The sequence below is a fragment of the Erythrolamprus reginae genome, chromosome 1 (assembly GCF_031021105.1).
Source record: "Erythrolamprus reginae isolate rEryReg1 chromosome 1, rEryReg1.hap1, whole genome shotgun sequence".
Classification (NCBI taxonomy): domain Eukaryota; kingdom Metazoa; phylum Chordata; class Lepidosauria; order Squamata; family Dipsadidae; genus Erythrolamprus; species Erythrolamprus reginae.
The window spans coordinates 233,567,107-233,581,353 of record NC_091950.1 but is presented as its reverse complement, the minus strand read 5'-3'; the positions used below and the strand labels follow the sequence as shown (position 1 = coordinate 233,581,353).

The 14,247-nt window shown below is 37.6% G+C and overlaps 1 protein-coding gene across 2 annotated transcripts in view; it reads left to right on the top strand.

Moving 5' to 3' along the window:
* VPS54 (VPS54 subunit of GARP complex) overlaps positions 1–14,247 on the top strand; it is a 50,230-nt gene that overhangs the window by 3,072 nt on the left and 32,911 nt on the right. Inside the window, exons 2-4 of one of the 2 annotated variants that reach the window (XM_070732569.1) lie at positions 2,369–2,477; positions 10,463–10,624; positions 12,961–13,202. In XM_070732569.1, the coding sequence (XP_070588670.1) occupies positions 10,489–10,624; positions 12,961–13,202 (378 nt within the window). In that variant the 5' untranslated portion in view covers positions 2,369–2,477; positions 10,463–10,488. Of the gene's footprint in view, positions 1–2,368; positions 2,478–10,462; positions 10,625–12,960; positions 13,203–14,247 lie in introns of those variants that run through there. The other variant, XM_070732570.1, reaches the window with a different exon arrangement.

Below are 14,247 nucleotides of genomic sequence, written 5' to 3'. Positions count from 1 at the left end.
ATACCAGCAGATGACATGGCTCCTCAAATCAACACAGACTGTGGAAACTTCAGACTAGTCTTCAAGCATCTTGCAGTGTGTGTCTATCCATTTTTCTTCCATACTCTGGGTCCTTGGTTTCCAAATGAGATGCAAAAGTTTCCAAACCAACTTTGGGCCAAACCAAGTTCTGAATAAATTTATGCATGCTTATACTTTTTAGAGGTCCAATATTGTTCTAGGTTCAACCGTTCAATTCTTGTTTTATTGATCGCATGTAACGTTCCAATTTTCTGAGATGGTGGATTTGGGGTTTTCATGAGCTGTACCCCTTAATCATCACAATTATAACAAATCATGGCTTGAACTACAGTGGTACCTCATGATACGAACCCCTCGTCATACGAACTTTTCAAGATACGAACCCAGGGTTCGGAATTTTTTTGCCTCTTCTTACGAACTTTTTTCACCTTACGAACCTGACGCCGGCCGCTGGGATGCCCCACCTCCAGACTTGAGTTCCTCCCGTTTTTTCCCACCCTGTCCTGCCCCATTCTCCCCTCTGGATCTCCATGGGTTTCCTCCGTTTTTCTCCAGTCTTTCCTGCCCCATTCTCCCCTCTGGATCTCCATGGGTTTCCTCCGTTTTTCTCCACTCTTTCCTGCCCCATTCTCCCCTCTGGATCTCCATGGGTTTCCTCCGTTTTTCTCCACTCTGTCCTGCCCCATTCTCCCCTCTGGATCTCCATGGGTTTCCTCCGTTTTTCTCCACTCTTTCCTGCCCCATTCTCCCCTCTGGATCTCCATGGGTTTCCTCCGTTTTTCTCCACTCTTTCCTGCCCCATTCTCCCCTCTGGATCTCCATGGGTTTCCTCCGTTTTTCTCCACTCTGTCCTGCCCCATTCTCCCCTCTGGATCTCCATGGGTTTCCTCCGTTTTTCTCCACTCTTTCCTGCCCCATTCTCCCCTCTGGATCTCCATGGGTTTCCTCCGTTTTTCTCCACTCTGTCCTGCCCCATTCTCCCCTCTGGATCTCCATGGGTTTCCTCCGTTTTTCTCCACTCTTTCCTGCCCCATTCTCCCCTCTGGATCTCCATGGGTTTCCTCCGTTTTTCTCCACTCTTTCCTGCCCCATTCTCCCCTCTGCATCTCCATGGGTTTCCCTCCCCCCACTCCGTTCGCCTCAGCTTCGTCTGCCGGCAGCTTTTTTTTTTTAAAGCCTTAATGTTTTGGATTTTCCTAATCGGCTTGCACGCATTATTGGCTTTTCCATTGATTCCTATGGGAAACATTGTTTCATCTTACGAACTTTTCACCTTACGAACCTCCTCCTTGCACCAATTAAGTTCGTATCATGAGGTATTACTGTATCTTGCTTTGCATGTAATGAGTCTCTCCATATATTATGTTTCACCTTTTAAGTTGTATTACTGAAATAAATGAACTTTTGAACAATATTCTAATTTTTCGAGTTTCACCTGTATTACATACATGACTAATTAATAAAACAATACTGATAGACACATTGACTTTCATAAATTTGTTTAACTCTTCAAAAAGCTTTTAGTGTTGCTTCTGAATCAGTGGCAAAATTAAGTTATACTGAGTGACATTACATGCAGAATTTTTCTTAGTTGTCGAATAACATCACAGGTATTTTCTAATGGACTTATTTTATGATATAAGTCAAAGTCATGGGGATTGGAATAGTAATATTTGTAGATGGTCTTGAAAAGGAAACAGGCATCCTTTAGTAATATCTTAGATGTAAACATGCAGTATGTTCCTGCACTGTGCTTTAAATGCAAGTTATGCGACAGGTGCCCATGTTTTATCCCTCTTTAGAGAAGTACGGTAAAAACTGCCATGGAGAAATTTAAATGACCAGTAAAATAATTTATTTTTCAGTATTAAATACTTTGGATTCCTTGTCTGAAAAACAGTCAAATATTGTAAGGGAAATATTTAACACAGATTTTCAACATATAATTTATTTTGCACCTTTATTTTTTATTTTACTTTTTGTGTATGGTTAATATATTTACCGGTATTCCTTCTAGTTGTTTGTAAAATGCTGCATTTTCAATGGCAGTATCAAACTTACTTTTAAAAAATTATTAAATGTTTGCATCCATCATATGTATCACGTATTCATGGTTTTACAATAAAACTATTAATTATATTTTAGGAAGCAGTGAGATACCTATAGGTACAATGGAACTGCATACATTACATAGACCTTGAAGTAACTATCCTGCCTTATCAAAAGGGAGAAGTTTATTTTAACAAGTTACTAGTTTTTAACTTATACTTTTGCTTTTTAAATTAATATTTTAAATTTGGAATTAATAATTTAATACTTTTTTTCTATCTATGTTTCTTTTGTTTAGAACTTGAAAAATGGTAATGAATGTTATAGTCTCGTGATTTTTTAACAAATGAAACTGGAAGAGATATGAGGTCTGTTTACTGGAATCTTCTTGGAAGACTGTTGTTAAGGTATGCAAATTAAGTGGTTATTATGTCTTTTCATTTGTCAAGTACTTTCAGATTGCTGTTAGTATTTTCTCACAGTCAATAGTATTAATATGTCCTGACGCTAAAAGTGTGTATATTTAAAATAAAATGTACAAATACAAGTATAAATATCTTCCTGATATAATCTTTACTTTTGGCTTTCCTCTATCATCATAAATAGTATCTCTTGAAGTTAACAGCCATAAATGTCACAAATTTCAAAGTATTCCATACAGTTAGATATAAATTCTTAAGAGTTTACCTTTTTTAGTAGCTTATTACAGGGGTCGACAAAGTTGTTCAGAATCTAGGAGCCAGCCAAAAAATTTAGGAGCCAGAATTTTTTTTAAGCAAACTTGGTTTTTAATTTAACAAAAAAAATCGGGCCGGCAGGGAACAGAATGGAGCCTTCCGCGGCGGGGCTGGTAAGGGGGGGAGCCGAGGGGGGAGCCGAGCCCAGCCCCGTGGCATTCGCTTTCCTCCCGCCCGCAGCCGACTGATCGTGGGCTCCTTCGCAACCTCGGAGAGCTTCCTGGTTTTCGTGAGCTTTCATGCCCTGGAAGCTCTCCGAGGTTGCGAAGGAGCCCACGATCAGTCTCGGCTGCGGGTGGGAGGAAGGCGAATCCCCCGTGGGCTCCGTTACATCTTCCGCTGCCAGCCAGGCCATGCTGGCGGCAGCGGAACAATCGCCTTCCTCCCGCCCGCAGCCGACTGACCGTGGGCTCCTTCCCGAGCTCCCTTCCTGAGCCTCCCGTTTTCTCTCCCCCCCCTCGCCCCTTCGCCTCCCTGTGTTCCTAGGAGAAGTGCTGGGGATTAGAAGATAGATAGATAGGTAGATATATGATAGATAGATAGATAGATAGATAGATAGATAGATAGATAGATAGATAGATAGATAGATAGATAGGTATAAATAGACAGACAGTGATAGTCAAAGAGAGATAGACAGAGAGACAGATGATGAATGGATTGGGCAGCATAGAAGATAAATAGATAGATAGATAGGTAGATATATGATAGATAGATAGATAGATAAATAGATAGGTAGGTAGATATATGATAGATAGGTAGGTAGATAGGTAGGGTGGGTATATGATAGATAGACAGACAGACAGACAGACAGACGTAGGTAGGTAGATATAAATAGACAGTCAGGCAGATAGTCAAAGACAGATAGACAGAAAGACAGAAGATGGATGGATTTATAGATGATAGATAAATAGACAGATAGATAAATAAATGTTAGATGATGAATGGATTGGGCGGCATAGAAGATAGATAGATAGATGGATGGATGGATGGATGGATGGATAGATAGATAGATGAGGGAGGATAAAATGGTATTAAAAGGGGAGGAAGAAGAGAAGTGTGTGTTGGGAGGGGGGAACCACTCCTGATTATAAATTCGAACACGTGGATTGTGGAAGTGAGAAGGAAAGAATTACGCCGGGATAGGATGGTATCAATGAAGTGGAATCCAAGCTTCACCCAAGAGGTTAATGGAAAGCGCACAGGGAGAAAAGCGAAGGGTGGCCAACAACGTGATTCTGCCCGGGTTTTGCCCGCCTCGGGGTCTGGAGAGGCTCGTAAAAGCTGAAGAAAAGATTGCACGGGGTTTTGCAGCTTCCGACCGGACGGAACGGGAGAGTAAAGACCCGTCCCGGTTGCAAAAAAAGTTTCTTAGGGCCATGAAAGGGCGATGGGCAACCTCCCGGGGTTATGCGAGGATGCTTCCCTAGAGGAGTCCAAAGAGAAGCCATCCCCCGGGGGAAGAGGGCAACTCCCGGGGCTTCCCTGTGAAAGGACGGAGCCCGGCTCCTCCCGCCCCGTCACCCGCTCCGCCTCCCCCCGGCCGAGCTGCCGGCCTCGCGCGGCTCCCTCACCATCAGCACTTTGGCCGCGCTCTCCAGCTGGGCGATCACCTCGGAGGCTCCCCCCGCCGCCGCCGCGGCCGCCGCCATCATGGTCTCTCTTCAATGGCGCCATGCAAGGCATTCTGGGACGGGGAGGACGCCCAGCCAATCCGCGACTCCCGGGGAGGCTACAAGGGCCCCGGGGTGTGAGAGAGCCCCGATTGGGGAGGTCGTGGACGGCCCCCGCAGAGCCGCTCTCCCCCGACGGCTGAGGGAGCGGCGGGGCGTCCTCTTGAAATGGCTTCGGGGAGGTGGAGGGGGGTAGAATGGAGAGAGAGCAGCTCCGTCAGGTCCGGGAGGAGAAGGGCGGGATGTGGCCATGTGGTCCGACCCTTTCTCAACTCCTCAAGCACCAGGCAACATTTTCTAGGCGCCAGACAACATTTTCTAGGCGCCACTGGCGACCAGGCGCCTGGGTTTGTCGACCCCTGGCTTATTATTTTTAGTAAAGTGGAAGATATGTATGTGACAAACACTGACTTTAGCCTAATTGTTATGATAAAACAACTGATAATAGAAGAGGATTGAATTAAGTAGTTCTAAATTCTAAAAAAATAAGATTAAATCAGTAAGCCATGACTTGCTTGAAATTTGAAAAGCAAATGCAGTCAATGGCTACTAGATCTTCCCCTGACCAACTAACGTTTTTAGTATGATTTTATTGAATGAATGCTAATGAAAGTTTTTAAAGTTAGAATTTTTAAAGATTATTTTTATGGGTATTAATTGGATTACTATGCTATTGTATCTTTGTATTTATTGTGAGCCGCCCGAGTCCTCGGAGAGGGGCAGGATACAAATCCAATTAAATAAATTAATTAATTAATTGATTCCCAAAAACCAAGTTTTGTTTTACAAAATAAATTCAAAATCTAATACAATACAAAATGAATTACACTTACTGGGTTTTTTAAAAAATTCAATCATATAACTTAAAATTAGTCCCAGGGGTTGCTTAACTGAAAATGAAAACAATCAAAACCTTTATCACATATAACCATAGAGAAAGTACCTGATATTTAAAATTAATTTAAATTTAAAGCATTGTAAATTACCATACAAATAACCAATAGGTAAATATAATCTAAAACAGGTTCCCAACCTCCAGACCATGGCCTACTACCAGGCTGTCACCTATTTGCGGGTGGCATGAGTAATGGGCCAGTGCACACAGGAGCTCTACTCATATAAGCAGCGGGCTGGCATGCATGCGGATGCAGCTCAACTTGCAGAAAAAAACTGTTGGGTGCAGTAATTAATGTTAATTAATGAATGAAGCTGCAGAAATGACAAGCCTTTATTCAACAGATTTATTTTTAGACTACTAGAAAAAAGTGCAAAGCTCTCTATATAGCAAACAATGTGGTCCTATATTAATTTGTAAAAGAGGCATACATGCAGTGGGCATCTTCAGGGAATTAGTAGTCAAGAATATATAGATAAAGAGAGACAGGAATGAGAGATACAGATTTATTAGCATATGGCTGGCTATCCAACAGTCAAAATAAAATTGCAATACATCTGGGAACAGATCAAGTAAAATTCTTCAGAAAGAATTAAACAAATACACACTATCAGCACTTTTTATTGTGCATTATATTTTTTGCAAGATCAGAAGGTCACTAAAAATGCACTACAGTAAAAACATTAGATCTTTCCAAAGTGAAATAGAGGCTTGCAATAGGAAATAAAAGATTAGAATAGCATTCTTTATGGAATAGAATTCTTTATTGGCTAAGTGTGATTGGACGCACAAGGAATTTGTCTTGGTGCATATGCTCTCAGTGTATATAAAAGAAAAAGATACATTTGTCAAGTATCATGAGGTACAACACTTAATGATTGTCATTAGTTGCCATTGTAATTTACATACTAGGTTATGAGGTGCATCAAATAGGTACAGGACCAAAACTGGGAAGAAATGGCCAAATATCAGAACTGAACAATTCAGAATTTATAAAATCCTCTTGCCTCAATACAGGTAGTCCTCGAATTATGACCACAATTGAGCCCAGAATATGTGCTGCTAAGTGAGAAATGTATTAAATTAATTTTTTCCTGTCACATATGTTAAATGAAACATTGCCAGTATTAAAATTGTAACCTGGTTAGATGAATCTGGCTTCCCCATTGACTTTGTTTGCCAAACATTTTTTTAAATGATCACATGACTCCAAGACAATGCAATCATCATAAATATGAACCAGTTGTCAAGTATCTGAATGTAAATCACATGCCATGGGGGTGCTGCAATGATCAAAAGTGTGAAAAATTGTTATTGCTTTTTTCAGTGCCATTATAACTTCAAATGGTCACTTAATGAACTGTTGTAAGTCGAGGACTACCTGTATATGTAAACTAAATTCATTGGAGGGAGTTTAGTTAAGGTAGGATGATCAACCTTTTCAGTCTAGGAAGCAAACTCTTCCTCCATTTCATCTGCAGAGAGTTAAAAGACAGAGAGATATGATTCCTAAAGAAAGATGTCTTGATTAATGGTACTGAAAGTTATCTCATAAATATGGGTCAGTTGCAATCATGTGAATAGGTGTGTTGTGATAATTGTAATTTTGAGGATGGGTCATAAGTCACTTTTTCTGAAGCCATTGTAACTTTGAACCATCTTTAAATGAACAGTCATAAGCCAAATGCTACTTATTTATCCTATGTAATAGGTTGGATTAAAATATGATTACTGGCTCAAAGTAACCCATCCTCAAAGTAATTAAGTGCACAAAATACTAAGTACTTTCAGATATTTTTAATCTTGTAATAATTGGTTTATTATTAAACATAGAGCTTATCTTTATATAACGATGTTGAAGGTATCTTTCAGTATATTAAAATTCAAACTAAAATTATGAATGAACATAAAAAGTAAAATAAATAGGAAACAAATATTCACCATTTAAAATCTTTTCAAATGAATTCCTTAAAAGCCAAATTCCTGTTTCAATTGTGTTTTTCTTTTGCTTGCTAGTAGATAGTTCAGATCTCCCAATAGGGATGGGAAAGAAATGTATCTATTAAGGATTTTAAAATTTCCACAGGGTCATAAATGAAGTGTTTTTCAGTAGCCTATTTCAAAGAATTATCACATTTTATAAATCATAAATAGCACTTTGAATTGACTGAAAAAGGACCAACTGCCAGTGAAATTATTGTAGCCAAAGAGTCATGTTCTTTGACCAATAGACCAGCACCTGCCCTGTAATCTGCCCTTTGGCTGGTTGATGATAGCTTTGCTTTCTCTAGATCAACATAGCTCTTGTTTGCTCTTATCTAAACCATCTGATAATTGAAGTTGGAACTTTTAATTTAGATTGCAAGGAACAGTAGAATTAGATATCATTAACAATTGATTTTGTGAAATCCAGATGGACAATGCATGCCTAGGCTTCGCTGTGAGTTATTTGGAACATAATTAATAGTTTGGGTTGTGAGTTGTTTAGCTTTTGATCAAAGTTATTTAAAAGTCTCTTTATTCCTTCTAAATGTATCTGGCCTGTAAAGAAAGCTATGGTTATTAATCTAATTCAGTAATTACCTGCAAGTAGTATGCATGCATATATTTCTTCAATGCTATTCAATATATGCTACTAAATTCGAGAAAGGCCCTGAACTGATTGCAAAAAAATAAAATTAAAATAATTAAGTGGAGGAAAAAAATTAAAGCAAACATTCAATGCACGTTTACTTCCTAGTCCACACCGCGAAAAATTATCCTAGCAACAGACCCTAGATAGGTTTTGATAGCTTTCCTCTGTGCCAGCAAGAGCAGTGCTGCCTGCAATGAACATTTCCAAAGAAGCAGATGAGCAACAGAAAGGACACAGCATATGTATGTGGTGTATTGTGAAATTATTCTGTCCCTTAAAGTGCGTATTATTCTGAAGCTAGTACTTTTCTGGTAAAGAATAACAATTACAGGTAGTTTTCAACTTAACAGCCATTTGTTTAATGATCATTCAAAGTTACAATGGCACTGAAATACGTGACTTGTGACCATTTTTCATACAACTGTTGCAGCATCCTCATAGTCATGTGATCAAAATTCGGACGTTTATCAATTGGAATGCATTTATGACAGTTGCAGTGTCCTTGGGTCATGTGATCACTTTCTGACAAGCAGAGTCAATGAAGAAGTCAGATTCACTTAAGCAACCAGATCAGTATAGATTAATTCCAAGGTTAGGTTCAGAACAATAATCAAGTAAACAATACCCCAATCAAGAAACTGCCGAAGAGCCATCAGTAAACAGCCCAATCAAAGAATCTCCAAGACACCACAACATACACACAGACAAGCAAGTCACCAGAATATAACCTGACAGCAAATAGCATTCCTTACTAGCACTGATGTTACTTACTTAGGCGTAGTGAAACGTCTACAGAGAGCACCAAGGATCCCTCATTTAAACTCTGAGCTACAAATATTCTACTTTATTGGTAAATCATGCTACTAACTTAACACATGTATGCGATTTTCTTAAAACTGTGGCAAGAAAGGTTTTACAATGGGCAAACTCACTTAAACAATTGTATTGCTTAGCAACAAAAATGTTGCGCTCAGTTGTGGTCATAAATCAAGGAGTACCTGTGCAAGGGTTTTTTTTCCTATTGATTTGGCATGATGGATTTGGGTTTTTTCTACCTTTCAGGCCTAAGTTTTAGAAAACATGGATATTGCATCTCTTGATGTAATTTTATTTTTAAAAACTGGTGCTTTTGAAAGAATAGCAGGATAGATTTTATTTTTTAACATTTAGTATCTGTCCAGAAATAATATTAGTCCAAAGAACTAAGATATTGCAAATGATTGAATTGTATAAGTAGCAGAGGGCATAATATATCAGGATGCTTATCACTACTTAATGACATCTGAGAAACATAACAAACACTGATATTATCGTGTTACATACTTCCTAAATAACTGCTTCATTTATACATAATTTTTGCATTCTTTCTTTCTTTTTTCTTTTGATGATTGTTTTCCTAATATGTGAACCAGCCATTATCTTGACAGATGCAGTGGCTTATTGAAGTTAATTATCCATAAGATTCAAAATTATGGCTGAACACAAATAGCTGTTAGCAATGAATAATTTAGTGTAGCTTCATTTTGCAGTTCATTTCAGAGGACCTTTTCTCTTGAAGGCAGTAAGATGATGTCCAAGGATTTATATTTATTCTTCCCTTTTGTATTTCCCTTGTTGTTGGACCTTTGGTAAAGAAAAAAATGAGGAAAGAAAATGAAAAGGTTGCATTAGAAGAATTTTATTTTACCAGAATTCCTTCTGAGACTGTATTCTACCTGTTTTTCCCCTTGTATTTTGATTTGCATAGAACTGAGCCACAGCTGCTTACACTACTGGTTGGTTGGCAGAACTAGAAGCTGACTAAAGCAGTAGTGGGATACTTGTGACAGCGCACGTGCGTGATACTTCTGGACATGCACAAAAGCTTCTGCGCAGAAACGTCCCGGGCACTTGGGTGGACCCCACTAATGCTACCGGTTCTTACTATTGGGCCAAACCAGGAGCAACCCATTGTGGACTAAAGGCAGTCATCATTACAGTATCTGTTCAAGGGCAGTGTCCAAACATGTTGCCCCATGTTTTGACCTTTCTTGCCACAGGTGTTAAGTGAATCATTTTTCAGTTAGTAATACAGTTGTTAAGTGAACCTGACTTTCCTATTGATCACATGACTCCTGGAAACTGCAATTGTCATAAATTCATAAATGGTCATAAGTGTGGAAAACAATCATAAGTTACTTTTTTCAGTCTCTGAATAAATGGTTGTAAGTCAAAGAATATCTGTATATATCTTTTAGCACTTTGTTTGAAGTAATAATTTGTTAATTTATGTTTGGTTTAATTTTGGGTGAGGTGTTGATAAAATAATGTATCATTTCATGTAGTTATGGGTAACACAGAATTATTTTTAGTTATTCTTGATGTAAATATTTTCCACTTATAACTGCTATATACTTCATTATTCTCCTATAGTGTTTGGACATGTATAAATAAATCTACCTATATTTTAATCCAGTATTTATCCAGTAGTGATTTTATGCAATGGCCTCAAGCCACCGGTCTTCCCCAGTGCCTCAGTCAAAGAACAATGATGCTTTCTTTAAAAAGGAAATGGATTCTTCCAAATGTTTTCGAGCAGTATGCACACTACCAGATGTGTGCCCCAAGGAACCCACAGGTAGAAACATTGTTCTGGTTTGTTCTGGTTGTTTGTTCCTTTGTTTGTCTTTCAAAGGGATAGTTGGATTATTTTTTCATTTATCAAATCAAGTGGTAGTACCTTAAGGACTAGCATATTAAAGATAAATGAGAGAGGGGGGGGGGGGAAGCAAAATATATTCTTCAGAATAATGGATACTGGAGAACAGTCAAATTATCCAGATCATTGTCAGTGATAAAATTAAAAATCAAACAAAGATCTGTTGAAAAGTAAGTTTTCAGAACAATTCTACTAAAATGTTGTGAATTAACTTTCAAGAATAGATTTTGCCAGACAATAGCTCTGAGTAGGATGGAGTATACAGAGAATACAAGTTATTCATTATCAAAGGATAATAAAAGTCTATTCTTTTGGAGAATTTATAAATAACCTGGGAAAAAATTAGAATACGTAATACTCCAAATTGGATGCTTGGTATCAAAATTCTGCATTCAGCCAAAAGGGATCCTTTTTTTAGAAACTGGTAGGATATCTGGCAGAGCACTTTTCTGTATAAAAATACAGAATACACTGACTCAAAGATTAAAACTCAAATCCAGATTTGTCAGTGTATTTATATTCAATATCTGGTGAGTGAGAAAATAAAACATTTTTAATAAAATAAAAATTATAGCTTTAGAACTATTTGATAAAGATTAAATTACAGAAGTTTCCAAGTTACCCAAGAACTGGAAGAATGCAAATAATAGTGAAATATTGAAAATGTATGGCTTGTTTAGTATTTCACAATAATTTACTCAGAATTATACGTAAATGTATCTGCTTTATTGACATAATGGTATATCATTTGTATATAATACTAAGAATATTCTAGATTCAGCCAGTTTGAAATGAATGGAAATTGGAAGACAAGTAAGTCACAAGTAGTTTAAATATGAATTAAACAACCAGAGAATGTGGACAACCCTAAAAGTCATTTTTATTGGGAAGAAACGGAGAGTAGACAAATCGCTGTCCTATCTGCATATAATTTGGTCTGGTTGAGGTGGTAATTAACAATAGCAATTTTTACCAGTAGAAAGAATCATTTGCTAATCTTTATTGAAATTAAAATGAAGGCAGTTTTTAAATGTTTATGACGGTATATAGGCCATGTTCAAAATACTCTCTTATTTCATGAGTAAATTAATTAAGAGTACAGTGGTACTTATGAACTTAATTTGTACCTCTACTTATGAACTTAATTTGTTCCATGACCAGGTTCTTAAGTAGAAAAGTTTGTAAGAAGAAGCTATTTTTCCCATAGGAATCAATGTAAAAGCAAATAATGTGTGTGATTGGGGAAACCACAGGGAGGGTGGAGGCCCTGTTTCTTCCTAGGAGATTCCTAGAGAGGCCTCACAGAGGCTTCTCTCCACCTTCTCTGGCCCTGTTTCCTCCCAGGAGATTCCTAGAGAGGTCCCAAGGAGGCTTTTCCCTGACTTTTCCGGTTACAGTTTCAGAGTTTCGGGTTTGTAAGTGGAAAATGGTTCTTGAGAAGAGACTAAAAAATCTTGAACACCCAGTTCTTATCTAGAAAAGTTCATAAGTAGAGGCGTTTTTAGGTAGAAGTACCACTGTACTTGAAAGACTAAATTAATAAAGACCTGACCTTTCTAAATCTTGCTTATTTATTTCTTACTTTTTGGCTTTAGTTCCAAATTCTTAGAAACATAACTGTTATTAGAAAAATAAGTTTCTAAAGTATTGGCAGAAATACAACTTGCAATCAAGTCAATAAATCAGGACTTAGAAATTAATGAACATAATTTTTATGCTATTATTTAAACAAGGTTTTGGCAGGAATAAGTCCAACTTGATTCTGTGCTATCTGGGTAATGGCTGGAAAAGAAACAAATATTTCTTTCTTCCATGTCAATGAATTATCCTACTATTTGGTATGGGAAAGCAGCAAACTATAATGGCTTTGCTATTGTAAAATATTGTAACGGGTGCAGTTTTCTATTCTTAGGATTCACAAAGTATGTTTTAAATGATATCTCAGGTTACCTTCTGGATACAAACTTATTTGCTGCATCATGGAGAGTATTGAAGCGTTCATGATATTCTGTTCTTCCATGAATACTAATAGCATTCATAACACCAAGAAGAATCTGCTTACTGCTCTTGTTTGAAGAATGTAGTGAACTAAATTCAGATATCTATAAGTCCAATTAATACATTATCTTGCTCTACAATAATTCTTTAAATACTGGATTGTACAATCAGCCTTTAGATTAATTATAAATGTATGCAAAATTTTGTTTAGCTAGATTGTATTCCATGATTAAATACATCTTTTTTTTCTCTGGCAGGTGATCCTAGTAGCTTATGTGACAGCCCATCATTAGTTGTTGATCAACATCGATGGACTATTTATCATTCCAAAGTAAATCTCCCAGCAGCACTAAATGATCCTCGATTAACAAAAAGGGAATCTGATTTCTTTACAAAGACATGGGGACAGGATTTTGTGGACATTGAAATCGTGCCTTCACTCTACCTCCCACAAATCAACAAGGAACATTTTGTAACATACCAACAAGAAGTTGTTCAGGTAAAAATAAATTGTATGTATGTATACTAAACTCATCTATATTTGCTAGTTAAATTTAATTATTACTAAACTTAAAATGGATTTCCTTGTACTGTATCTTTAAATTATTTAGTCCAAATAATATAGAACCATGAAGGAACCAACTTGCAAAGATGAATCTTCAAATGATAATAAATTTATAATATGATATATAGATACCAAAAGTATCAATAACTGCTGACGCAGTCTAGAAATGGGTGCAACTTGCACACATTGTAGTTGTACAACATCTGGGTAGTGCAGTCACATCCAGAGCAAAAGATAGAACTTCCCCCAAACCACAGGATCTTAAAAGCCAGAGCCACTTAATCTGGCTAAAATTAAATTGAAGCTGGATCTCTCCCGCTGTATCAGCACTGAAAAGAACCAGCTCCAGAAATCAGGACAGGATACAGTGTCTCCCACTCCAACTTCTCAAGAGGTTCAAAAATATTACTATGATCAATATTGCTGAAATATCAAAAGAGCATACCTCCATCCTACTCCCACCAGAGATCATGTGTGATCAATGCTATCTTAGGTCAATTCCCACGTCTGAATCCTGATTGAAAGGGGTCCAGATAATATCCCAAAGTTAAGTGGAGTTGCTGGAGTTGTCACCTTCTCTACAATCATCTCCAAAATAGGAAGGTTAGACACTGAAAAAAATTGTCCAAAATAGTTAGGTCAAGCAATGACTTCTTGAGCAAGGAGTGACCATTGCTTCCTTGGGAACCAGTAGCACCACCCCCTTTCTCAAAGAGGAACTTTCCAGTGCCCAACCACACATTGCCTCTAACACATTGCCTTAGCTAACCAGAGGGATATGCATCTAAAACAGTGATGGCAAACCTGACAGTCACAAACACCCTGCCCACTACCTTAGGACACACAGAATCAAACTCCTCCCACATAACCAAGCCAGATTGAATTGCACCTTATTCATTGAATGAGTTGGCTCTATTGCTTTGTAAATGATAAAATTAGAATGAATAGTATCTAGAGAATTTAAAAATTATTTTATAAT